The sequence below is a fragment of the Strix aluco genome, chromosome 6, assembly GCF_031877795.1.
Source record: "Strix aluco isolate bStrAlu1 chromosome 6, bStrAlu1.hap1, whole genome shotgun sequence".
NCBI classification, from domain to species: Eukaryota; Metazoa; Chordata; class Aves; order Strigiformes; family Strigidae; genus Strix; species Strix aluco.
Window position 1 is genome coordinate 37,883,505 of NC_133936.1, and position 27,933 is coordinate 37,911,437.

General features: G+C 39.1%; 1 protein-coding gene across 1 annotated transcript; it reads right to left on the reverse strand.

The window, feature by feature from the left end:
- LOC141925529 (poly(A) polymerase gamma-like) lies at positions 1–27,631 on the reverse strand. The gene is given in 5 exon segments (XM_074829974.1): positions 1–463; positions 543–722; positions 724–952; positions 10,593–10,668; positions 27,467–27,631. Coding segments are annotated over 5 exon segments (1,113 nt in total).
- Positions 27,632–27,933: the final 302 nt, after the last annotated feature.

The window sequence follows — 27,933 nt, forward strand, 5'->3', positions numbered from 1 at the left end:
TCACAAGTGCCACATCTGCGCTTGGCAATAGCAAGGGCGTCTTGGAAAAGCAGAAGGTCTCTCCTCCTTGTCCTCCCACGCCAGGTCACCTCCACGCAGTCGCAGTGGAGGAGCTCGGGATGCCATTGGGACATGAGGACACCCAGCTGGCTGCCACCAGAGCTGCCCCTCGTGTGTAGAGTTCTGCTGTGGAGAGGCTGGGGTGAGGATCTGCATTACACGGTATCGGTCTGAGGGGTTCACCATGTTGAAAAAAAACAAGAACTTGTTCACAAGAGCAGAAGTCAAAGCATTTGAATAGAGTGGACATGTTCTTGCTACTAGCATTGTCCAGGAAACCCCACCAAGAAATACCAGCAGGTTGGAGTAAATGCCATGTCGTTTTGCCCACAGTTTAATTGCACGGAGCGTGAGCCAGAAGTTCTCTTCATTTGGCACTAGATGTAGCATTTCATCAGTAACTCTAAGAAAAAAGTTGAAGTACAGAAGTTCCTAGTAACAGGTACATGTCCGTTTTATGCTATGCTGGGTCAATAGCTTACAATTTGTCGTTCAAATCAACTAAGCTCCATATACATCTTGTATCCAGGCTTCTCAGATGCCAGTCATCTCCAAGATCAAGACGATCAGAAACAGTTTGCACAGATGGTCTTGCAAACACCAGATCAATCTCAACACCATCAAACTCAAACTTGACAACTGGTACATACGCATCTTCAACTGCCTTTAGTGTGTACTCTAAGCCAGTAAGATCCAAATGTAAATATTTTGCCACCAACATTAGCTACTGCTGTAGGGGGAAGATTCTTGCTCTCACCGAGTTCTGAAATCCATTCGTTGACTAAGTTATTCAGTTTACCAAGAACAACCAGCCTGTGATTCAGCTCTTCCCCATCTTTCAATACCCCAGATGGCTTCATTGCTTCAACTAGCTTCTGAGTATGGATGCAGTCTCATCTGTCCTATAGCTAGAGAGCTATAGACAGCCGTGGGTATTTTTGTAATTATTATGCTCTAATTCTATGTTAAGATGGAAAAATAGAAGTAGGAAGAGAAATTAAATTTAGAAAAAAGGAGTTTAGCTCCGCTCAGTTGTAAGTAAAAATATATTCACGTCACAAAACCTTTGATGGCAGCAGGTGTAGTACCTGATAGAAAGGTGTCCGTGCTGGACAACTTGGAAGGGAAGTCATGGGCCGTGTGGGTCTGATCAATGATTTGAGATGACATACTTCCAAAGTGATTACTTCTGTTTCTAGTTGAAGCATCTTAACAGGCAGGTATCTAATACTGGTTTGGCCCATGCAGTATTACATTTTGTCTCCAGGGCTGTCAATCTGACATGCATCATAACTAGTTAATTGTGATGAGGGAGGCGGGGGGAGAGTGAGAGATAAAAAAATCTCATGCATTTATCACTTGATAATGCATTTTAGTTCTATGGCAGCATATTGGGATACTTTTTTTTTCCAACCGTTTGCATTTATTTTGTAACAAGTCTTTCTTTTCTTAAATCAATACTGGGAAAAAGAATAGAAATAAAACATTTTTTTAAACTCACTTGTCTTCATTGAAAAAAGGCATTCATTTTGAGAAAAAAATAATTCTGCAGGCAAATGTATCATCTACTTTCCTTCTATGAAAACCTGCTGAAGGTATTGTACATAGCTAACCAGAGTGCTTACAAGAAAGGAGTATTTTTTAAAATAATTTGTTTACTCCTGTTCCCATGATGCTGGCTTGGTTGTTTGTCTGAAAGAAGAAGCTAAGAAAAGAAAAGTGATATTAAAGAAAACACCATTTTCATTATTATTATTATTATTTATACTGAAAACTGAAAATAAATTTAAAATAATGCAGCATAAAACTATGTTGCTGTTTTAAAAAAAGTTCACTGAAGCTGCATTTGTAATAATATATCCTGGGTTTTTGCACAGCCAGTGAAGTTCTATATGAACCATCTAATAATGTACATATTGGAGATGTCCAGGTATAATTTAGAAAACCATATATTCCCAGCACACCACTGAGAATAGGGTAAAGAAATACTTTCTTTCATGGTTTAATGTCCAGCATTTCTGCTTGTATGAACTGTGCACTGCTGCATTATGTATAAAAATATACTTTTTCTCTACAAGCAATCACAGCAGAACACATACAGGGTGCAAATCTTAACTGTACATAAATAGTCCCAGAAGGGCTTGCTACTGCAGCTGTATTTTCTGATATTCAAAAATACATTCTCATGCTCTTTTGTTAGATCTCTAATTTCATCATGCACCTAAAAAATATGCGACAAGGAACAAAGCCAGCTCCTAATGCATTAGGAAACCCATACATGAACATGGAATTAATGGCTCAGCAAGTCACTAGAAAGGTGTCCAGTTACTAACACTCCATGTGTCATACCAGTATTTGATACCAAGCCATGTGTATCAGGCATGAATTGTAACTTCAGAATAACCTTCTTTACTACACCACTTAATATTTTGACCTCAGTACCACAAGTTTGTTCAAAAACTGAATCAAAAATTAAAACAGTTCAATCCAAAACAAATATATTTGATCCACTTTCCCTGCTTAAGCAAAAAGGTCATTTGCACACAAAATATTTTGGTTGATCTGGAACAAAACAGACTGCTCTCAAAGTGTAAGATTAGATTTCACAAAATAGCAGGAGGAGAAACCACTACCACCTCTTTCATCATTTGATAGCTCACACTATAAATCTTCAGTCTCATCTCCTACAAGATGTGAAACTACTTGTCTAAATTTCCAGGCATTGTAGCTAAAAGGCACTCTGGGATGAGGATGATGAAGGAACTAGGCGGAAGAAGGGCTCTTAAGCTCTTCTGTAGTAATTGATGAACTTGCTGTGAAGAGTTCAGTGCATTTGCCAGGAAGAGCGGAGCAGATGCTGGCTGGGCTCAGCTGCCAGCTGAGTGAACAGGTTACTGTCCCTGATAGCTGTAACCCTTTGCACGCTGCCAGTGCACACAAGTGGCCCAGTGCCACTGCAAGATGGGGACTCCCCAGGCCCCCGTTCTGAACCCCTGCCTGGTACACAGCACCCCCCAAAATGCAGAAAGGGCAAAACAATGTCCTGTCAGACATGGGGTGCCTATAGCTTATGACCCTAAGAGGTGTGCTTGAGCTCTGCTGTGAATCAAGCCAAGAATTACTTTCTTTCAGTGGAAAACTGTTGTTTTGTACATTGTACTATCATGACCACAAATTGATGTATGATATAAACTGCAGACATCAAGTAGGGAAGATAAGCCCTGTATGAAAAGAGTTTACAATTACTTTGCTCGTCTGCTATACTGGTGTCTGGAATAAAGATGAAGTACCAAATATAAAAGACTTAGAGTCTGAAAGAATGAGGAGGAATATGTCTCCCTGGTAGCTGGCGCCCTGTTTCTAAGGGTAAGGAAATGGAAAACTGTCTGCTGAATTCTGTTGTTTTAACCTGGTTGTCTAATAGCATCCTGTAGCACTGTAAAGTGGTACAGATGTTAATAAACTGGAACCCCAGATTAGCAATATGTGCAGTATGAGGAGAGGCTATACAAATTGAAACTATGATGTCTTAAAATGATCTGAGGAGGAAGGCAGTGGTGTAATTATAATACTTACATTTTTGAATAGAATAAATGAGGTCAATTCAAGTTGTTATGTTCACAGCAAAAAAAAAAAAAAAAAAAGAAACATTCAATTGTTAATTAAATGAAAAACAAATTCAGAGCAGATATTTCTAAGTACTTTTTCATGTACAGAGTTATGGTGAAATAGTAGCCTTACCACAGAAAAAAATTAGTAGCTCATTCAAGAAAGAACTAAAAAGAAAACACACAAATAATAGACTATAGAAAGAACCTGGATGTATTTTTTCAGATGCTTGAATTACAGCCATTAAAAAAATGCTTTTCCAGATCTCGCTCTGCCCTCGTTTCCATAAATCAATGACAAATATTCTGGCAGAAATAAGGCTATATTGCACACTTGCCTCAGAAAACATAGGTAAAACATGTCTCCTCAGCCACACAAATCCAGGCTCTCTGTATACCGGCTCTAATACAAGCCTGTGAAAGCAGATGTTTTTTTCAAGCATTCCTGTTTATTTTACATGAATTTGTATAATGCCATTAATGTCCACTTATATAGGTTTAGAAGCCTAGATATAGTCTTCTGCAGGAGCGATGGCAGTTTCCATGAGAACAGTGTAATTTTCAGTACAGAAGAAAGAACAAATCAGTGCTTTAATAACAGGGTAGATATTGAGATTAAACGCAGCGGGTTAGCAAAACCTGCTTGGATTTCAAAAGGACAGTGCAAGAACTGAGATTTTAAGAGTAGAGTGGACTTTCTCCGACTTCCTTACTGTCCCTGAGTCAAGCATCAGAAAACATTCCCTTTGGCTCACATACCCTACTTTTGTACATTAACTACCCAACAGAAACACTAAACATATTCAGCAAATACTGAACATCAAGCACTGTTTAACAACTGTTCTTCAGCTTTACCTAACACTAGGTCAGCCTCGACCATGCAATTAGGCCATGTAAGAAAGGAAGCGATGCCAATGGCATCTGCTTTACATAACTCACTTCAGATCTTTCCCAAGGTCAAGAACTTTTGTCACTCATACTTCACAGAAGGGACAGTGCTTCTTCTTCCAAGAGTTTGGGTCCTATAGTCCAGACAGGTAATTAATACTTTAGATACTTTAGAATTGCTTCTGTCATTGTCAGCCTTCTATATCATACCCAACCCTGCTGAAATACAGAGAATTTTCAAAGGACAGCTAACTCCCTGGAGTCCTTCTCTGAAAAGGAGCCCTCTTTCCCAAGATTAGTGATGATATTCTGACATGCAGGATACTTGGCATACACATAGTGCGTATATTAGTATCAATGCCAAAAGAAAAATTCAAACTATTCATTTGAAAATTAAGTTCTTAAACTTTCCAATTTTCCCTCAGCAATACAAGCCAAAATGTTCTGTTGCCGGAAGGAGATCAAGAGCAGAATTGTGATTTCTTTATTTTATTCCTCTAAACAATTACTATCTGACAAGTTTTAAAAGTCATTTTAAACAGAACCTGAATACCCAAAGGCACAGCTGTATTACTGTGCCAGAGAGCTCTGCTCAGGCCGTGCCCTTGTATACAACTAACTAGACTGTTTTGGCAGCTCTCATGTCAGCAAAAAGTGGGTATTTCTTCAGTATATGATTGATATCAGGTTCAAAAAGTTTCACCATAGCATGACTGCTGTGGAGTCTCCATCTTTGGAGATACTCAAAAGCTATCTGGACATGGTCCTGGGCAGCCAGCTCTAGGTGGCCCTGCTTGAGCAGGGGGGTTGGACAAGATGACCTCCAGAGGTCCCTCCCAGCCTCAATCATTCTGTGATCTGGTAAAGGCCCACAGTATAATTATTAAAGGCTTAATAAGCTCTAGTAGGCTACATGAAGTACTTTCTACTGGAATTTTCCTCTACAGGTTGTATGTTTCTTCATTTATCAGGCCTTAACCTGTGTCTGTCTTCTCCATTTGAATCTCCATTATTACATCTGGGCTGTCTGCAAGGCACATTTGGGCTGTATGAATGAAACTATTCAGCAGATAGAGACCATTTCAAATTTAAGGTTCCCCATATGGAGCTTGGTATCTTGACTCCTTGAGTGCTGATTTTAAAGATTTTAAAGTAATTACTCTGATGGATATTATTCTGCAAGTTTCTTTGTGATAATTTTTCTGTGTGTGTTTTCCCCTTTATTTACTATATTTTATTGAAAGTTGCTAAGAACAGCAGGAAGCCAAAAAAGTATAAAGGTCCAGTGGTACTTTCACATGCAATTACATGTAGGAGCTGATTATCTGACCCTTAAATTAAATCTTTTTCTAGCTCTCCAGAAGAATCAAAAAAACTCCCCTTTGCCTACCAAAGCAACTTGGTGAACAAGGATTTCCAAAACAATTAAGATTTGATAAAAAATAATCTAAATTAATATAACCATCAACTAAGCAAAGTCTGTATCCTGATTCTCTATATGAATACCTGCTAATTAAAGATGAAACGTTTATAACATGGCTTTGAAGTAGGCATCAGAAACATATTTTGCTTTCTCAGCAATCCCTCAAGAACACATAATGTCCACATTTGCTGTTGTACCTGTCAAATGTGCCGTACGTATGAGCCCCTCACTTTTGATTGACTTCATCGTGTTGCATTGCAGGAATGCAATGCAGTGTGCCCTTTCTGATATGGTATGGCAGAGCCACCATCAGTTCAACACATCTCGGACAAGTAGCTTTTGAAAAGAGGAAAGCGGACATGCGGGCCAAAGGAAAGCCACACACTAGCTGTGATTCTTTCCAGGGTCAAAAATGTTTCTGTTCAGATGAAAACTGAAACACTGGCACTGTTTTCTTGCCCTGAAGTAACTGATTGTATCTAAACCACATTACACAGTCCTACAGGAATTGGAAGGGTGAAAGCAGGAGGCAACTTCAAGATAAAAAAAAAAAAGGATTTAGAATTTTTAGGGGAGAGTTTATCACTTTGTTCTACACCATTAATTATACATATCATGCATTTGATCTGACAGTTTTACAGTTCTTTGTATCTTTAGTGAATCCTTTCCCTGGGAGGGAGGAAAGAGAAATTAAAAATTTGCCAGGGTTAAAACTCAGGAGGAGAACTCCCTTGTCAGGATAATTATTTTTTTAATGTCTATACAGTTGCTGATCACAATTTGCAAAGCAAAAATTTGTGTCTAAAACTAGGATCCTAACCTCACACTTCAGAAACTTAAATAAGAAGCTTGGTGTAATGCCGGGCAGCTAATAATCCCAGAAACGTCAGAGAACTGCTGAATGCCATGCAGTTTGAAAAATCAAGCCAGCAAACTGCATATTACATTTTCAGGTTTTCATGAAGATAGAGTTGTTGAAAAGTCTCTGATTAATTGGAGAATAGAGCTGTGGTTATCTTACAAGAGGAAAAGAAAAATGTATAATTTAGATTTAGGTGCTAAAATTGAGATCTAGGAAAACTTTCTTCCCACCTAACTCTCAATCTAAGTTTTGAAACTTCACCTGTAAAATGGTAACAACAGCTTTTCCTACCTTTTCTGCTAAACTCAGGTCTCCAAAGACCCCATTCCCTTACTATGTTTCTGAATTTTATATGCCCAGATGCAGCTTCAGTGGGTACCAGAATAATACAACACCATACTAGGGAACATAGACTGGTGCTAAATGCCTACTTCTTTTCAAACCTAATTACTAGAAGAAGAATCCATCTTAGTTCATCATCTCCTTAGCCCTCCCTCTCCCCTGCTCTGCAGTCTGTTGGCTTCTCAGCCCTCGGAGCCTGACGTGTAGGTTTCCCCCAGGCAGTACATTATACTGCCTTCTTCCACCTACACAGTAAGTGAAATAATGAGGCTCCATGGTTTTGGTGGAAGGGTGGCTATGAGCTTTGGTTCCTTTGTTTGTTTTAGGAGCTTAAAACTGAGGAGAATTTAACATAAGGACCTGGCTGAGCACCTTCCTAGTGCATCACAGAAAGGTCCTGTCTCAGCGAGCTTTGAGCTTATTGATTTATGGGAGAGATTTTGGGCTTCTTAACTCACCTCCCAGACATATGGTCTATTAATAGGAAGCTTGACGATCAGCAGGCTCCTGCCCTATACTTTGATTTAAGTATATGTCCCTCGTCCATGCTCCACCTGTACTGAAGAACAGCGCAGGAGCTGCCGAGCACCGCTGCCAAACTCCTGGTTTGCGGAGCACACGAGTTAGCACGGGCAGCAGTCACTCCTAATAAGAGTTTGCACTTCTTCCGTGCACCTTGAAGCCTCGTTTTTGAAGCATCTAGCATCAACCTTCTGTAGTTGACCCTTGCTGTATTTAACAAGTACCTTTTGTTTCAGCAGTTTCTCTGCTAATCTCACGCTTGTGTGAAATTGTTGTTGACGAGGTGAGACCCTTTGTGGCGCTGACTGCTGCAGAGGACCTGTAGCTTAAATGAAAATGACAGCGCTTCAGCAAGGCCTAACGTAAATTCTTTGACAGAATATAGATTCACAGGGAGAAGTAATCCATGCTGCTGTCATAAAACGTTGCTTTTTTCAAATGTCAGTACCATATGGCACCACAGTGAATAGAGCAATTGCTAGCACCATCTACCGGTAAACGCGCTGAAGTGAAAAACCAGAGGGGTTTTTATTTCCATAGAGTGGATCTCAAAGGAGAAAAAAAAAAAAAAAAAGTATATGATCACCTTTCAGATGTGCACTAGTCCGTGCCACACTAATGACAACTCTCCAGTCGCATTGGTAGGGAAGGAGCCTGCAGAATGAACCTGATGTTTGTAAAGCCTATTTGTTTCCTCCAGCCCACGGATGATACTTTACTTTTCAGTTCTGCCTCGCAGTAAGAGAAAGCATGGCTGTTCTGCTCTCCTCACCTCTTTTCCTCTTACTGGGAAATCTGCATTAGGATGTGGTGCAACAGGAGAATAGCAAGAGCATCACATCTGAGTGCTAGAAATACCGAGTCCTGACAGAGGACTTGGCTATCTGAGAGGCATTCAGGATAGATGTAGCTGTGTCAACATTACAAAGGAACTGGGAATTATAAAAGAAGTTTTTTTTTTTAAAAAAGGCTGTGCTGTAGTACTATGATTCACTGTAAGTCTGATCCAAATATTATCAAATAGGAACACCTTATTTTACTCTGTTGGGAATTAAAGCAAGCGCTCGGCAAAGTGTATTGACAGGGATGTTTGATACTTCATAAAAAAATTTCTGATTTAACTGTAAAACTGTCTTCCCTCAGAGGGATGGTGGTGTAGTTGACTTAGATATATTAAGCACAGCCTCCTGGGTTTTTTGAGCTTGGACATTATTTGAGTCAAAAGGAACATGCAGATAAATAGCATCTTCATTTAAGAAATCACAGTGTATTCCCCCATTTTTCATTGATACTGATTGAAAGATAATTCTGGGTCTTGGATTAGGTTCTAACATCAGAAGAATAGATTAACACTGTCATATTCAATCAATTTTGGTTGTGTTCTCTGCATAAATCAAGTCCAGAAGAGGTCTTAGCTAAGACATTTAATTCTGATCCTTTCACCTGACAATAAAAACAGAGCCAGATCGAGATGATTTTATGCTCATTTATAGATTATCACAGGGGATCATAAAGAAATCCACCAACACCTATGTCAGAATCAGGATGAAATATTCAGACTCACAATGAGGCAAATCAGGAAATGCAGAAGTCCCAAGGCCCTTGCCCCACATTTCTTCCTAAACAGTGCAAGGGTCATATCCACTCTAACGTACAGGACAAATGACAGCCTGAATCTGGTCTTCTGCCTAAACATGAAGATGTCTGAAAACCAGTGACTCTCCTGAAGACACTATCTTGTTTGAGGCAGTGGTCAGCAACTTTCAAGCTTCCAAACAATAATGCTGATTCATTACCACTTAAATCTTCACAATTTCCTGCCATCCTTTACCGGATAGAGGGCAGAAACTACAGCTAAATGCCAAAAAGCAAGAACTGGTACAAACATGATGTAACACAGTAAAGTCCTGAGCCAAGATCTGTTGAACCAGCCAAATTGCATCCCAGTGAACTATTTGAAACCATAAAACCATCAGTTCTGAGAAGCTGTACTCTACATCAGTGCCCAACACCAAATACTGCCAAGAAGTCTTACTGTATTTCACTTTAAGTAACCCAGACATTCAGGAAGCTTCCTCAGACAGCATGGACCCCCTCTTAGTATTTCCATCAGCTGAGAGCCCAGCTGTGCTCCCACAATTCATTGCTTTCACTACTTCAGAGATTATGATACTTTGAAGAAATTTTAACCAAAAAGTGGTGATCCAGTCCATGGTTCTGTACAGTCTCAAGAAACAGCCCCTTGAACCCTCCTTGTGCTTCATTCAGGGGAGAATTCTCCTTTTCTTCCCTCAGGTGATATGATGTCTGTTGAAGAAACTCACCCTTCAGATGACAGTTGTAACAGCTGTTGGTTCAGGACTTGTGATAAAACGACCACTCAGATCTAAGATCATCAAAATTCCCATTGTTTGTTTTACAAGCGAAGCATGTATCTGGGTCATTGTCCTAAAACATATATGGACTCCTAACTGCTGAGATCCAAATGTCAACAAGATCCAGGCTTACGTTTGGAGAGTTCACCAGTAAAATAAACTGCTACAGAGCTTGTGTTGTGAAGTGCATCCACTGCCTATGCCTTGCTCCCCGTTGTTCCACCAGCCCCTCTTCGTTTGCCAATGGCTCTTGAACCTAGTCCTAACAGCTCTGTAACCAGTTTGTGTTTGGTCAGTGCTTCCACACACATGCAAAACAACCTTGCTCCATATCTGCCCCGGGATTACTCCTTTTTCCCTTCACTGAATATTGACAGACCTCTCTTCCAGGCTGCCCTCCCCTGGCATTCACTGGGGGCACTGCCTTTGTTTTAGGCCACAGCCACAGGGCTTATAGAAGAATTTTCATTTAAAAGAAAATTGTTCAACTTTGATGAACACATACAACTGACCTGTTTCTTCCCATGCAAGAGGGCGAAAGACCATCTCATGACAGTTCTGACTGTTCTCAAGTCCTCCAGGAAGTATCTAAGAAACAAGAAAACAAAAGGAAGTAAAATGGTTTGTTTGACCCGCTCTCCACCAAAATAATGCAATTTCTCTTATGTTTTGTAATTTATTTATACCAGAATTAAGGTTAGAAACCAAAGTAAATAATTCTGGCTTTTTCTCCTTTTTTCACTTCCTTTTACAATACCACTGCAAACAGTATTATTTCTTGACAACACATGTTACTTTTGCTTCAATCTTTTTGGCTTTTTACATGATCAAGTATTCCAAGTCATGTTTCTCTGCATGAAAAAGCCTACATAGCCCAAATTTTGTATCTGATTTCTTCACTTATCCTTAAAAGCTAATTGGTTTGTTGTTTTTCTCCAAGTCCTACCTTAGGTTTTATTAATCTGTGACTGCAGGAGGAAAGTTTTGTGGTAAAAGTATAGGCATGGTTATAGACTTGATACTCTGTCACAATTATGTGACTTCCCTTACGTCATATTTCTGGGCCTGATTCTGACCATGTAAATCCTGTAAGATGCTGCAGGTATGAGATGTCTACATTTCCTTCTCATTATTTTATGAAGACAATCAGCACATCATGGATTTAAGCTCTGTTGGTGCCAACAGCTCCCAGCTGGGTGAGAGAACAGAACCAAGCTCTTTGTACTTGTATCTTCTTTAATAAAGTAAAGAAAATTGGGAGGCATTGAAAGCATCTAAATGCTTATAAATACATCAAAATTCAGGTCTCGAAGTCTTCTTTTCTAAGGTGACTTGGTCATTAGATGCCTAGTTACTACACCGCATCAGTAGGACTTACAAACACCTGAGAATTTTATGCAATAACTGTTTCTTCTGTTGCAGCAGTGCAGTGATGTTTATAAATTGCTCCAAGAGACTTAGATGAAAGGACTTGTAAATGTAGAATACATAATTAACTCTCATTAATTCATTTCATAAACTACCTCAATGATCCCCTCCTGATATCCTTCTTAAATTGCTGCTGCATCTGGATCTGTTTCCACTTACAGTTAGGATTAGTGTTAGACAAAGTGCAAATTTGAATAACCTGGCTATGAAAGGAAAAGAACAGGCTGTTCACAGGATTTTTATTTGTGTTATTATGTATTTTTGTATATCCTGTAAACATTAATAAGCAAAGAAATGTTGACTGTCTGTCTAGCTTCTTTCTGATTAATGAATTTGCTCATTTAAAGCTATGATTCTTTTTCCTTCAAACTCTGTTGCCTGAAATATTCATTAATTTTCCAACTAAAAAAATTCTTCAATTAACTCTTCTGCATCTTTATTGTTTCTTTAAGTATCTAAAGAGTGCTGGGTATTTACCAGAGAAGCAACTCCCATTTCAGAAATAGGAAATTCATATTTATTTACTATGAAGTAGAAATAGGTCATCTTAAAATTAACTGATTAAGTAAAACCAACAAAAATAGTACCATAGGATTCAAGCATGATTGATCGGTTGCAGCTGCTTTAAAAACATGTTCTTCTTCAAAACATGTTTTTTTCTTCAAGGAAAAAAACCCAAAATCTTGAGGGTAAGATTATCCCTTATTTGAAAATAGTCGTCGTCGACGTCGAAAATAGTTCACTGGGTGTAATCAGTTTTCTTCATCTCACTAATGAATAAGTCAAATTCATTTCAGGGAGTTTCTCATAACGTGACACACTCTAGAAAGCTATTAATGTTTTGTGCTGTGCATATGGTGTTCATTTTGAACTACCTATATGCTGTTCGCAGCACTTTAAATGATTACATAGTAGGTATGTGTTTATATATAGTATGTAATCATCTCAAATGCTAGGATTGCAATATGAATAGGTAATAAGAAATAAACTTTTTTTGATTACATAGGTCTGATTAATTGTTTGAAATTTGGTAAATAAAAAAAGACTTAGTTAAAAAAACCTGAAAATGGGCTGTTACTATTTAAGGTTAATATATATTTTATGGGTTTCATGTGCATATTATAGCACTTCTTTGGGTTTTTAAAATTTTTTTATTCAATTTACTTTATTACTTTATTCATTGATTTCCCATAATAACGTTTGTGCTTATATACTGGCTTTCAGCTGAGGCTCATAAAGTACTTTACAAACATTAATATATTTTTCTCACCACTTTTATTTACATTGCCCTTCTAATGAAACTATCATAGACTAGCTGTATATAAATTACAGTGAGGTAGCAACAGAAGACAGAACATGCACAGAAAAAATTACTGGAATGAAAGTCCAAAATGGTACATCCTAGGTAGCTGTTCCAACTTCTAGTCTGCTCTCCCCAAAGAGAAGTAGGATTGTGGACTGAGCCAACTATACAGCGATCATGCAGACATTAGTCTAACCTGTTCTTAAAACTTTCCAATTATGGAGATTGTCTGGGGAGAGCACAGAATCTGTTCTCACACTGAACTACCCGTACTGTTAGAAACATTTTCTTAAGGTCTAATCTAAATCAGTTGCTTCGAGTTTAGCTCATTACTTCATGTCTCATTCACTTGGACATAGAGAAAAATTATTCCCTACCTTTGCAGCAGCATCTTCTGAATTTGAAGGCAATTACAATGTAGCACCTTTGCCTTCTTTTCTCTTCAGATGAAATAACACTAGTTTATTAAATCTTCACTAGCACAGTCTTTCTTGTTGCCTTACACTTACCTTTCTCCAGTCTGATCCTTCATGAAGCGTAGTGTTGAAAACAGACATAGGATTTCACCAGGGTGCCTTCGCTTACCCTGCAAGGCATGTTTCTTCTTATGCACCCAATGGGTGCTTGTATTTTGCACAATAGCTTGACAGTGTTTAAGTACCTCCACTAGTGATGCTCAATAAGATCCCAGATCTTCTCTTGCAGATCTGATACTCAGTTTATTCTGAACTGGCTCAGCTAGTTATTGTTGTACAAGTTCAGCACCTCATATTTGTCCTTATTCAACCTTTATCAGACCATTTCTCTATATTATCAAGTTATTTTGAATTTTTTCTTATTTTTACAAGCCTGAAGGTATTGGTTTTGACAGACTTTTGTTGTTTCACACTTTCTTGGGTTCTTTCTGTTTTGGTTTGGGTTGGGGTTTTTTTCCTTAGAAATTATTTGATTGTTTCTTCAGTATTTTTTTTCTGGGAAGGCTGACTGGTCTGTAATTGCCCTGGTCCTCTTCTTTTTTTTCCTTTATAAAGATAAGGATTGCTTTTGCCCTTTTCCAGGGTCTAGGACTTAATAAATCCTCCGCACTTTCTCAAAGATAACCTTTAACGACTCCATTTGATTCACCTCATTCTTAGCTTCCCCAGTGAAGAGAGACCGAGTCCAGCCAATTTCAAAAATCAAACCTTGTTTAGTTCTTTCTGATGATTTCTTCTCCTACTGTAGCCCCAAATCCTACCTTTTTGCCACCAGTAATATGCAGCTGATCTTCCTACTGACAGTTGGACTCTGATCCGTAAAAAAAAGTGTGGTATGAAGTACAATAGCTTTCTCAGTGGTACCTATCAATAAAATTGCTATCTAAAACAGTAGACCAGCACTCTTCATCATCATTGAAATTCTCTGTATTCTTTCCTGGTGCGTCTTATTTTGTACCCTAATGAAAAGGCTGACTACTGCAATAATCAGGATAAACTCCTGCAGAATCCCACTTGATACATCCTTCTACTTTTATCTTACATCGTACAATATATCATTATTAAACCACTCTTATCAGCCTAAAGGGCTATTTGTAAGACAAAAAAACCTTTGGACATCTTCATATTCTGTCCAGTTCTTGTATGAGATTGTTACAGAAATATAGATTTGACAGGAGTCTCACAATCAGTTTCCATAAAGGGTTCTTTAACCACAGGCACTCACCACTTTCATTCTGCTTGACATTTAATAGATTTCACCTACGTGGTTACAATATATATATGGTGGTGATATAACGCTTGACATCAGAAGAGTTCAAAGCACTTTCCACATAGAACTTTTTAATAAGGCAAAAGTAAGTAAAGTGACTTTCCTGAGGTCGCCCAGCAAGTTATCGGCTGAGCCAAGAATGCAGTCCAGACCTCCCGAATCCCAGGCTAGTGCTCCATCATTATGCCATCCAGCCTCCATATTATTAATGCTCAGCCTAAATATATTCCTGTAGCAATTGATTTAATGCCATTAGCTTCAGACAGCTAATCCAAAGCTCCTTTAGTTATCCAGCCTCCATGGATTTGCTGGAACAAAGAACTTCAGGACTGATCCAGAAAATAACATTATAACTTTTTCTGGAGGCCTGGCTACCTTTTATAGTTGAAAAGTTATTTCAAAGGGAAACAATAACCTAATTGTAAATCCACTGAAAATCAAACAGAAAGGTTACATTTTACTGAATATGTTTGTGATCAAGCCCACGATGTTTTCCTACATTTCTTTTTCAGACAATAACATTCAATAAAGATGTATGGCAGCAATTAACAGGATGAAGTGAAGATAATGATCACGATACATGAAAAGAGAATTAAGTAAAAAATCTTTAGGGTCTTAAAGAGATAATAAGAGTGGGTGGAAGTGGGAGCTGCAGAAAAATTACATTCATCCGCCACCTCTTGGGCACAAGAGCACATAAAGTTTCTGTGTGAATAATAGACCAGATTAGAACAACAAAAGGGAGATAAAGTATCTTCACATAAAGATATGAAAAGGACTTCGGAGTGCCTAAATCCTTTGGGAATGCCTAGAAGGGTTCAGTTCAAAGACCTCTGAAGATGACAGAAAAGTTGGAGAGCTCAAAGAAAGTTACATATTCATTAATCATCTGCAAGAGAATGTAGGGGAATAGGGACAGTTAGAAAAATATGTGCTAAGATCAAGAGAAGGTACAGAAATCTTCATATCAAATAAACCACGTAGTCTTCTATGCTTTTCACTTTCATAATCCATCATGTTGAACTAGGTGGAAGAGCAGAAAGCAAATACACTTTTCAATCTAGTATTTCAGATCTGTATATAGATTTTCTTACCATGGAGAAATCCGGATGAGCAAGTTGTCATAGCTTTCAGAAAGCTCTGCTTATGCTCTGCATTCTCCAGGTTTGTATACCAAATAATGGAATAGTCTCTTCTTTCCAGTTATGCTGTATCTTTTCTTCATAGGACATTTGTTTTTCTTGTACAGTTAGCCTTGGTAGTCTTTGAATCAAACCTTACTCTTTATAGTGCTTTTTAATTGCCATTGTATAACAATGTCAATTACTAGGTTTTATGTCAATTAAATCTACTGTATCTTTTACAATTTAGAGTAACTTATTTTTATTATCTTTGCTCCAATATGGATGTCACTGTTCTTTACAGCAAACCTAGTAATGTAATAGCTCCTGTTTTCCACAGCTGAATACATTGAGATGACTTGTGCTTCAAATACTCTAATGTATTTGATATATATAAGATAAAATATAAAATAAAAATATAAAACAAAATCAATGATTCAAAGAGAAAATTTAAAAACTGTAATAATGTAGAATGGAAAAATAATACTTTATTAGTTCTAAGAAGAAATAGCCCTGAAGAAAAAAAAAATCAAATTTAATCCTACCAAAATTTTCAGCCTATTGATACCAGGTTTAATACAGGGATAGAGAGGCTGAACATCTGAACTTTATTTTTTGTTCGGATTCAGCGTCCACCAGCCATTTGTGATGTTTCTTGCAATTTTTCCGCAGTCTTTTAAAGGAAAAGACTACACAAACCTCTCCCAAAGGTTTTATAAATATAAACACAAAATACATTTATTTTTATTATTTTATTTATTATACTATTCCTTAGTTTTAGTATGTCCTAATAATGTCAGCCAGGTAAGAGATAAAATGTAAAAAGAGCCCCTAGTCCCAGTTCTGCAAACTTTAAGATTTTTTGTTATTGTTGCAATTCATTTTTAAAATATTTTTCAATAGTTCAGAAACTAAATTTTAAAATATTGCTATTCATTGGAATTTTCACAAACGTTATAAACCGCAAATAAATGATGATACAGATGACATTGTTAATCCCATTTTCATCAGCTGGTTAATGTTAACATATGAAGTTATGTCTTCAGAGTCTAAAATACTTTTTACCCTATTTAGTCCCATATCTGGCATTCTTTTCTCTCATTACCTCCTTCTGTGTGAAGGAAACCTTGAGAGGAAAACCCACCATATTTTCATTGTGAGCTGAGCTCAGCTATGAACTCATTGTCTACCAAAAGCTTATCTTTTTTTAAAAAAAAGCTATTTATAATTTCAAATAGTAACCAAAGCACTTAAAACTTATTTAAGTCTGAACCATTCATCTATTGCGGGTTGGAATTAGATGATCTTTAGGTCCTTTCCATCCCAAACCATTCTATGATTCTATGATCTTTCACCTAAATAGTAACTCTTTTTTATTTGGCCATTACATCACTGGTTTAAATAATACTAATCTTAATTAATTTTAAGAAAAGCTATGCCACCAGATGATGTTTATGAGGCCAAGCATTGATGCAATGATCAGATCTGTGCAGGTGGATTCTTGTTCCCCTACACAGTGTTTTGATGGGCGTGAATGGAAGTTTGATCATTACTATTTCATTATTTAGAATTACTCAGTGGGTAGACAGGGTGCAATTGTGTTTCAAGCTCTGGGTTGAACCTTTACAAGAATTTTGTGTAACCTAGGAAATTGCTAGTACAAATGACTATTTCAGTCAGATGTATTCCGATAATGCATTATGTCATCTGCATTTAAAAAAAAAAAATCAATGATTCAAAGAGAAAGTCTAAGAATTGCAATACTGTAGAATGGGGAAAAAAAAAAATAAATCACACTTTATCAGTTCTGAGCAGAAATAGTCCTGAACAAAAGGAAAACCATTCAATTTCATCCTACCGAATTTTCAGTGTATTGATATCAGATTTTCACATGGATATAGACTATTGTCCTTCGCATATAGATTCAGTGTCCAGCAAGCATGATGCCTTATATCATCTGAATATATTATATACTTGGAAGAATAACTGGAGCTTTGAAATGGTACGTCTTAGAGATGGAATATTTAGAGAAGCAGCAGATTTAATTCAAAAAAATTCTCATTATGCTTTGTACAAGAACAGTGTAACTACCTATGTACCCAAGCTGAGATTTAAATATACTTTTATGTATGTAAGCATATATAAAGTATATACTAAAATATTTTTTACAAACTATATGCAAAAATATTTTAAATATACATTTCATGACGAAGCAGAAAAGAAAAGCCCACGACTCACAGTTAGACTGTTAGGCAGGTTTACATGCAAATCTCTCAAGTCATTCACAGGAGATTTTTATCTGTAGGCAGAAAGCAAACACCTCTTAATACAAATCCCATGTGATTGATCTCTCAGTGTCAGAACTCGAGCTCTGAATCTTCAGTAAATTGCTCATCCCACATATAATATGTTACTGTATATATATATATATCTGCCATGAACACTGTTCGAATCCACTGCTGCTCATTTTATGTCAGACTGTTTATCACCTACTGGTCTCAAATCACAGGAGCAGTCAAACATCTGCTTCACGCACTCATCTGCCAGGTCTGAACTTTGAGTACTTGAAGACAACCACTATAAATCTCACACACAGTAATTTGCAGCATTTTATCACCATCCACTAGTCACTGATCATATTGCAGCAGTCCACAGGCCTTCAAACCTTAATCCTTGCGATTTCTACTGGTACCCCATCAGCAGCCTAACCCACATCATCACCTACCTCAGCAGTATGTAGCTACATAAGCATGGCTTATGCCCCATCCAAGAAAACATAAAAATTTTAGGATACCTACTTTTTCCTTCCTAAAACTATATGGTATCCTCTAACTTTCTTCATGTTCCCTAGTTCTCTGTAGTTGTATTTTCTGAATCAGATTCCAATAAAAGCGTCAAATGAAATAGTTGTATCGGACTTGACAGTATGATTTCTAACCACTTGTTTTGTTTGCTTTGCCATTTTTCACCCTCAATAATGAGAAGCAAAAGCTAGGGAAGGTCACTTTTATTGCCTTTTCAGACAACAGTAGCTCAGCAACAGAGATCAAAACTTGGAAAGACAGCCGCAGTTCCTTGCACGCTAAAGTATATTGCCTGTACTAAATTCTGATTATAGAGGGGGGTGCTCTTTTGTACTGGCTTTGTTCATGCTGAGTTGCCGTCTTCTCTTAGCCAAGCACAAACCTTGTGGTTTTAACAGTTTTCAGAGTTCATTTTGCCTTTCACCTGAATAAAAGCCAGGCTTTCTTTCACCCTCCAGGACTGACACTCGTGCAAAAACCTCTGCAAAGACATATAAATATATACACTAACTTGAGCTGAAAATAGATGGCTATGAAGTAGCAAAAGCTTTTTGTGTTATAGGTGTGTTTAGACATTTTCACTTTGCATCAGTCATGCTTCCTCTGTGTGCTAACCTATCTGTAAGAAGTTGTTTGAGAGTTTCAACTGTTCCGTGCTAATGAAAAATTTATATTACAACAGGCTGATGTTTCACATCTAAACTGAGCTGAATCTAGTGCTTACAGAGGTAAAAGCATAAAATAATTTGGAAGTATTTATTTTCTTTTGTGAAAGTTTTCTGTGGGTCAGACTTCGAAATGGTCCTGAGAGAATTCAGTGCATCTCCTGAATATATTTTTTTTCAAATATCCTGTCAAACAGCAAGCCACCACATATCTATAGATGTCTACACTTTCTACATCAAGGACTGTGTTGTATGAACATAAATTGTTTATTTCTACAAAGCTGAAAGTTGGTAGCATCAGCATTTTGAATTCTGCTCATGAAGATAAAATGATAATGACAAATTCTTTTTATGAAAGTATCTAAAGAACCACTGAAAAGGAAAAAACTGAAGCTACCTTTCTCTTTTGAAACTGGCATTTCGAAATGCCATATACCTTTACAGCAATTGAAAATATAATGATAGTAGAAAGTTTCCTTTATGAGTTACCACACCATTTTTTCCTACTGGAACTTCTTCGTCAGGTAAAGCTGCATAAATGTTAGGATTATACTGATTCATAGATCTTTACCATCTTCCCAAAAACATAACTCCTACATGACCATCATAATTATCTTGGGCCAAAGACAGTGAAAGAATGCATACATGCCAGGAGGACAAAACAGTGGCATTTGAGGATATTTGAGGTATGCTTGCTATAACAGCCAACTGGGTGGGGTTTTCTTCTTTAGATGAACTTTCACAAAACACACACTTTCTAATACTAACTCTGGAGCCTATAAATCTGTACGAGAAATTTTAACTCAAGGCATGTATGCTTTCTTTAAAAAAAAAAACTTGAAAATAATTTTGCATATTATTGCTACACTCTTCACTGGCAGCTTCTGATAGCCCAGTAGTAATCTTATTGAACCAGAATTGATTTGGTCATAAAATCCAGGACAGTCTCACACAGCTAATGAAGAGGCTGATGCTTATTCTAGTACAAACAGAAGCTTTTATGTGGGGCATCATGAAAAGTTTAACTTCATGAGTTCATTGAGGTTGAAGAGAAGACAAGAGAACAAGAGATAAACATTAAGACTTACATAAATTAGAGCAGGTGTTCTCATGTATCAAAGGAGGCAACTTCCTGAAGACTTTCAAATCTGTTTCATAGCATTAGCGCTTCATAAATAGTCTTAGAATTCTTTGTCTCCACTTCACTTCAAGATATATCCCTGATGGAGCATCTTCTCAGGTAAACATCACACCGATTTTATCAGTAAGAAGTACCAGCCAAAAAAAGTCTCTGAACTAATCTGTTCCACTGACAGCTGAACAATTTCTTTCATTTTGGAAGGACAAATATTTTTAAAGCTAATTCAAGGCTTGATCTCACTATCTGCAAATGTAATATACATTTGCAAACTAAATTATGAAAGCAAAATTCAGTAAAAGCATCTCCAAGTGCCCGATTCACTCTTTGATATTTAGAGACAAAGATTTGTAAAGACGAGTGCAAAACTGTGGGCAAAACATTAGCTCACATAAAGTCATTATTCTTCTGAATATTTACTCCTTAACTGACAAGCAAGTCCAAGGACTTAATGCCCAAACAACGTGCCATCTTATGTATAATTGCCAACATTAACTCCTGTGTTAATACCAAAGTGTGTAAAGTTGTGATAGATTTAAGGTCTTAATACACATTCATACCTTTTTGGTTAAACAATAGATTGGAGCATGCAAGGCTATGACATTTGTTATTTTTGACAGGTTTGTAAAGGTTTACTATGTGCAGTGAATTAAAATGCAAATCTCCTTAGTATAATAAAGGCATATGTACACAGTGCTGAAAATTTACCCGAAGTATAAAAATAAGTGATAAATGGTTGCATTCTTAACCTATTCACTGACTTTCACACTTTAATTTGCTATTCTCATCCATGCTATTGCTAGAGGAGTCGTTTATTGAAAGCTCATTTCATAGTGAATACCAAAACTATTAAGAAAGGAAGCAATTCCTTGCACTACTTTGAAAGACAACAGCTTGACACGCTGTGTATACTGCTTGAATTGAAAGATATTTCGTTTGTCTTTCATAGGAAGATTGTGACAAAGCTGTCTTAACATAACACATCTTTTAATCACAAGTTATAATAATCATGAGATAGGATATTCCTGGCCAGTTTCTAGTGACTGCATTTAATATAAAATGCATCAGTCAGCCATGTCGGAAAAATTAGACTCCGACTGCCATTTGTCTGCAATATCAAATCACCTGGTAATGCAAATAAAAACACAACACATCACAACATGTAGCTGAAGCTTCGGATTGCAGAATAACGGTATGAAATAATAACTGGCACATTTAACTTTAGGATAGTTCCAAAAATAGTTAATGCTGCATACTCTAAAGAAATATTCATAGAACAGGCCACTTAAAGATCAGAGCACCTGTGCTTTTTGTCACTATGATTTGGCATCATATACCTGCATATCAATGAAATACATCTCATAAGACATATTGCTATTTTCTCATATGGAAGCAGTCTTTTTCATTTAATTTAAACTGCAGTTCAACTCTTAAGGGGGCCATGGTAAAAACTGCTTACCTTTCTACAGATTTATTTCTATGTCCAGTTATAGCTGATATTTTACACTGTTAAATCTCTTCTTTTGCCCCCCCCTCACCCCATTTCTTACAACAAGCACAGAACCACTAGAGCAAAGAGTGTGTGACCAGGTTACTTGTTGCCAGAGCCATCAAACCCATTTACTGTTATCAGAATAATTATATTATTATCCATGTTAGTTCATTAATGGTGAATGATGCAAAAGGAGAGAAAACTGAGCTAGGCTCTCAGATCTCCATTTGGATTTCCATGAAGGAAGCAAACAGTTCTGTGAACAGGGAAACTACTGAAAGCGTGTCCCTGTGGATTTATGCCCTGTTGTTCAACTACCACTTGTCCAAAAGGGCAAGTTCTCATTAAGCTTCCTCAGTGAGAAAAAAATGTAAGAGAGTATTTCTGTGTGGATGTTCTGGTGTCTGATAAGAACTGAACTGCCAATAATTTTCATTGAGCATGCAGCATTTTGGAGGCAACATAAAAGTTACAGAACTATAACATGCCTTACAAATGGCCTTTTCATAGCTGATACTATATAAAAGAACAAGCTTTACTAATGAAGTATCCATACACTACCCTGGTCTTTCAATTTCTTTTTAAAATAACATCCTCTATATACAAGTCAAATGCTTTCACTGGCAGTTGGAAATTTGGAGAAGGCATTTTGAACTTATAAAAGTGTAACAGTATGTAATTACAAATTCAACATACACCTTGGACAGTCAAATATTCAATTAGTTTGATCATTTCTTTATATATTTCAATAAATGTTAGTTTCCTGAAACTAGTGTACCTGATTTTAATTCTAACACACTATAAAACACAGTCCAGCCAAAGCTGATGTTGTCTACATGACTTCCCAGTAATTCATGATAAGACTGATGTAATAACTGATTTTTTTTAAAGCAATTATGTTTAAGCTACAGGCATACAAAGCTTTTGTAATTAAGTGGAAGAGCTCATAATCAATTCTTTTCCACAGAAACATGGAAAACATCTGTTCTTCAAGAATATTTTTAAGGAGATAAAAAAATCAGTTATAGCTGAAAGCTGAACACATATGCTTTTTTGCCACCAAAAAAATGATCTGATATCAATCATTCAGAAAAATGATCAATAGGATAGCATATTTTCATCAATTCAACTACAAAACTGCAGGACAGACAAAAAAGATGATGATGTCCTGGTGATGACTACACGTCTCATTCATTTACAACTTTGAATCACTTTGGACTTTTTGGTGCTAGTTTACATAATATAAACACAAAAATATTCTCCAACAGTTGCTCAGTGGACTTATTCTTAAAACGTACCTCTGAAAGTGAGACTCCTGCTTCCCACAAAGTATTGTGTGGATTCTGATGATGTGGTAAGACCTTTTGTTGACAAATTTATATCCAATACATTGTCATTGTCGGCAGAATGAAAACAATTTCCCAGTGAATTCATGATAGATCCTCCTATTGTCTTCCTAAGAGTTTTAAAAAACCTGGATAGGATTTTATATGTTTGAAGTACTATTTCACTGTTTATGAGCATTAATAACAGTAACTTAAAATTTCAAATTATATACACATAAAGGTATGTGTATACATATTTTTATGTGCAAAATTTATACACCTGCAAGAGCAAATTACTGAAAATTGCATACATACACATATAAATACATAGAACACACACATATAGGCATAGTTTTCCTCTACAGCTAGAACACTGAAATGAAATAAATCCATTTATAATCATCCTCCAAGCACAAGAAAAATTTCCCATAAATGTTGTCATTTGACCTTTTCAGAAAAGGTCACCAAAAGACCATCGATCTCTCATTGGATTTCGATTACACACACTTTGAACCAAGGATCTTTACATTTACTGCTCTCATTTATCACAGAATGTTGATTACAGGAAACATCCAAATTCTGACATTTCAAAGGTCAGTTTGCAATTTTTAAAAATTCCCCTCCATTATTCATTTTACTGCATGCTCTGTTCCACAAGTAATCCATTAGAATCACAGAATCGTCTAGGTTGGAAAAGACCTTGAAGATCATCTAGTCCAACCATTAACCTAACACTGACAGTTCCCAACTACACCATATCCCTCAGCGCTATGTCAGCCCAACTCTTAAACACCTCCAGGGATGGGGACTCCAACACCTCCCTGGGCAGCCCATTCCAATGCCTGACAACCCGTTCTGTAAAGAAATACTTCCTAATATCCAGCCTAAACCTTCCCTGGCGCAACTTGAGGCCATTCCCCCTTGTCCTATCACTTATTACTTGGTTAAAGAGACTCATCCCCAGCTCTCTGCACCCTCCTTTCAGGTAGTTGTAGAGGGCGATGAGGTCTCCCCTCAGCCTCCTCTTCTCCAGACTAAACCCCCCCCAGTTCCCTCAGCCGCTCCTCATCAGACCTGTGCTCCAGACCCTGCACCAGCTTCATTGCCCTTCTCTGGACATGCTCGAGGAATTCAATGTCCTTTTTGGAGTGAGGGGCCCAAAACTGAACACAGTCATCGAGGTGCGGCCTCACCAGTGCCAAGTACAGTGGCAAGATCACTTCCCTGTCCCTGCTGGCTACGCTATTGCTGATACAAGCCACGATACCATTGGCCTTCTTGGCCACCTGGGCACACTGCTGGCTCATGTTCAGCCGGCTGTCAGTCAACACCCCCAGGTCCCTCTCTGACTGGCAGCTCTCCAGCCACTCCTCCCCAAGCCTGTAGCGCTGCTGGGGGTTGTTGTGGCCCAAGTGCAGCACCCGGCATTTGGCCTTATTGAAGCTCATGCAGTTGGCCTCAGCCCATCGCTCCAGCCTGTCCAGGTCTCTCTGCAGAGCCTCCCTACCCTCAAGCAGATCAACACTCCCACCCAACTCGGTGTCGTCTGCAAACTTACTGAGGGTGCACTCGATCCCCTCGTCTAGATCATCAATAAAGATGTTAAACAGGAGTGGCCCCAAAACCAAGCCCTGGGGGACACCACTCGTGACCAGCCACCAACTGGATTTAACTCCGTTCACCACAACTCTCTGGGCCCGGCCATCCAGCCAGTTTTTTACCCAGCGAAGCGTGTGCCCATCCAAGCCGCGAGCAGCCAGTTTTGCCAGTAGAATGCTGTGGGAAACGGTGTCAAAGGCCTTACTAAAGTCAAGGTAAACAACATCCACAGCCTTTCCCTCAACCCATAAGCATGTTGCCCTGTCGTAGAAGGAGATCAGGTTTGTCAGGCAGGACCTGCCTTTCACAAGCCCATGCTGACTGGGCCTGATCATCTGGTTGCCCATATATGACTTTTAATGGCGCTCAAGATGACCTGCTCCATGACCTTCCCTGGCACCAAGGTCAGACTGACAGGTCTATAGTTTCCTGGATTGTCCTTTCTGCCTTTCTTGTAGATGGGTGTCACATTTGCCACTCTCCAGTCCAAATGGAGCTCCCCAGTTAGCCATGACTTCAGGTAAATCGTGGAAAACGACTTGGCGAGCACATCTGCCAACTCTTTCAGCACCCTTGGGTGTAACCCATCCGGTCCCACAGACTTGTGTGCATCCAAGTGGTGTAGCAGGTCTCTGACCACCTCCTCTTCAACTGTGCTGACCTCAATCTGCTTCCCCTCCCCATCTCCCAGCTTTATAGTCTTCATGAGAGACCTGGCCCCTCTTCCAAAGGCAATAGATTCTCCTTTTGTTCTTGAGATCCAGCCAAAGGTCCCTGTTTAGCCAGGCCGGTCTCCTTCTCCACCTGCTTGTTTTTCGGTACACAGGAACAGCCTGCTCCTGTGCATTTAAGACTTCTATCTTGAAGTATGTCCAGCCTTCCTGGATTCCCATATCCTTCAAGGCAGCCTCCCAAGGGATTTTGTTAATCAGTCTTTTGAACAGGTCAAAGTTTGCCTCCAGAAGTCTGAGGTGGCAGTTTTACTAACCCCGCTCTTTGTTTCTCCAAGGATCGAAAGCTCAATCATCTCATGATCACTGCACCCTAGACAACCTCCAACCTTTACTTCCCCCACAAGCTCTTCCCTGTTCACAAGAAGCAGGTCCAGGAGGGCACCTTCCCTGGTCAGCTCACCCACCAGCTGTGTGAGGAAGTTATCCTCCACACATTCCAGGAACCTCCTGGATTGTTCCCTCTCTGCTGTGCTGTGATTCCAGCAGATACCCAGGAGGTTAAAGTCCCCCACAAGAACAACGACAAGTGACCACGAGATTTCTCCCAACTGTTTATAGAAAGCTTCATCCCCCTCACTGCTTTGGTTGGGAGGTCTATAGCAGACTCCCACAGCAAGATCTGCTTTATTGGTCCTCAACCTAATCCAAACACTCTCAACCCCGTTATCACTACACTTGATTTCTGAGCTGTCATAACATTCTTTTACATACAGGGCCACTCCACCACCTCTCCTTCCTTGTCTATCCCTCCTGAAGAGCTTGTAGCCATCGATTGCTGCACTCCAGTTGTGTGAGGCATCCCACCACGTTTCTGTTATAGCTACTATGTCATAGTTCTTGTGCTGTATCATGGCTTCAAGCTCCCTCTGTTTGTTGCTCATACTGCGTGCATTGGTATAGATGCACTTGAGCTAATGAATCCAACACCTTTTTGTGAGTGTGGGCCCCATTCCCTACCAGACCCTTCTCAGGTGCTTCCACGGTTCCTAAACATCTTTCCCTTCTCTCAAATGAAGTGGCAGAGGGAGAGCCCTCACCAGTCCACCATCCTTCAAGCTTTGGCATGCTTCCCTTGAGCTTGTTCCTAACAGGCCCAGTCATCTCCCTATCCCCCCTCATATCTAGTTTAAAGCCCTGTCAATAAGCCCTGCTGACTCCTGCCCCAGAACCCTTTTCCCCCTCTGGGACAGCTGCATCCCACCTGTCTCATTTGTTGCCAGCAGATCAGGTGCCTTATAAACCTCGCCATGATCAAAGAACCCAAAATTCCAACAGTGCCACCAGTCTCTGAGCCACGTGTTAATCAGATATGTTTTCCACCCTCTCTCAGAAGTTTTCCCTTCCACTTGAGGGATTGATGAAAACATGACCTGAGCTCCCGAGCCTTCAATTAGCCACCCCAGTGCCTTGAAGTCCTTTTTGAGTGACTTAAAACTTCTCTCTACCACCTCATCGTTACCTGCCTGGATAACGAATAAGGGGTAGTAATCAGAGGGCTGCACGAGAGCAGTGACCTTCCTTTTAATATCTCTAACCCGAGCCCCAGACCTCTCTATGGTATGGGTCTGGTCGACATACGGGCCCCTCCATACCCCTCAGAACAGAGTCACCTACTACAATTACCCTCCTTTTCTTCTTAATTGAAGAAGTCGCAAGTCTTGAGGCTGAGGGACAAGCTGTGGGTGACTCACCAGATGGGTCCTCATTTCCATCTTCATTTGGCTAGCTGTCTAGTTCCAAAGCCTCATACCTGTTGTACAATGGCAACTGGGAAGGCGAGGGGGGCCAAGAAGGTTTTCACTTGCCTTTCCGAGGAAGGACCTGACTCCATTCCCCCCTGTCCCCCACATCCCCTCCTTCTGCCTGGTGAGAGGAGGGGAGGGAGTCATGTATTTCTTGTAGACCCTCTAGCTGCTGCCTTTGTCTCAGAGTATGGCTCCACCAGTCAATCTCATTTTCATACTCTTCGATCGTTCTCAACCTTTCTACCTCCTCCCTCAGTTCAACCACCTGCCTGAGCAGATCATTTACTTGATCACCCCGCACACAAACAGTGTCTCTGACTCCCTCCGGTTCAAGTGCCAGGCTCAGGCACTCTCCGCAGGCAGAGATCTGCACAGCCGCCTGTTTGTGCGGGACCTCTGTCTGGGTTCCCACATTCCTCATCATTCTGCCTCTTGGACATGTTGTGACCATGGTCTTCTCTCTGGCCGGGAGGGAGCCAACCCCTGAGTGCTGTTTCCCACACACTGTGCTCTCATGTCCCTGCAGTGTTGTTCGTTCCCTCCCCTCTCTCCAGCACTGGACAATAACTTGCAGAGATTGAACATACCTTGTCCAGTAGCAGAGACTCAGCCCTGCTCTACAAGCTATCTCAGGACACTCACAGTCAAGTAGTATCTGATCACCTGAGCTCTGTGGGCAGCCCACAAGGTTCTTATCACCTGATCAAGGGTGGGTGGTGCTGGTTCCACCCACGCTAACTCGGTAACCCACCC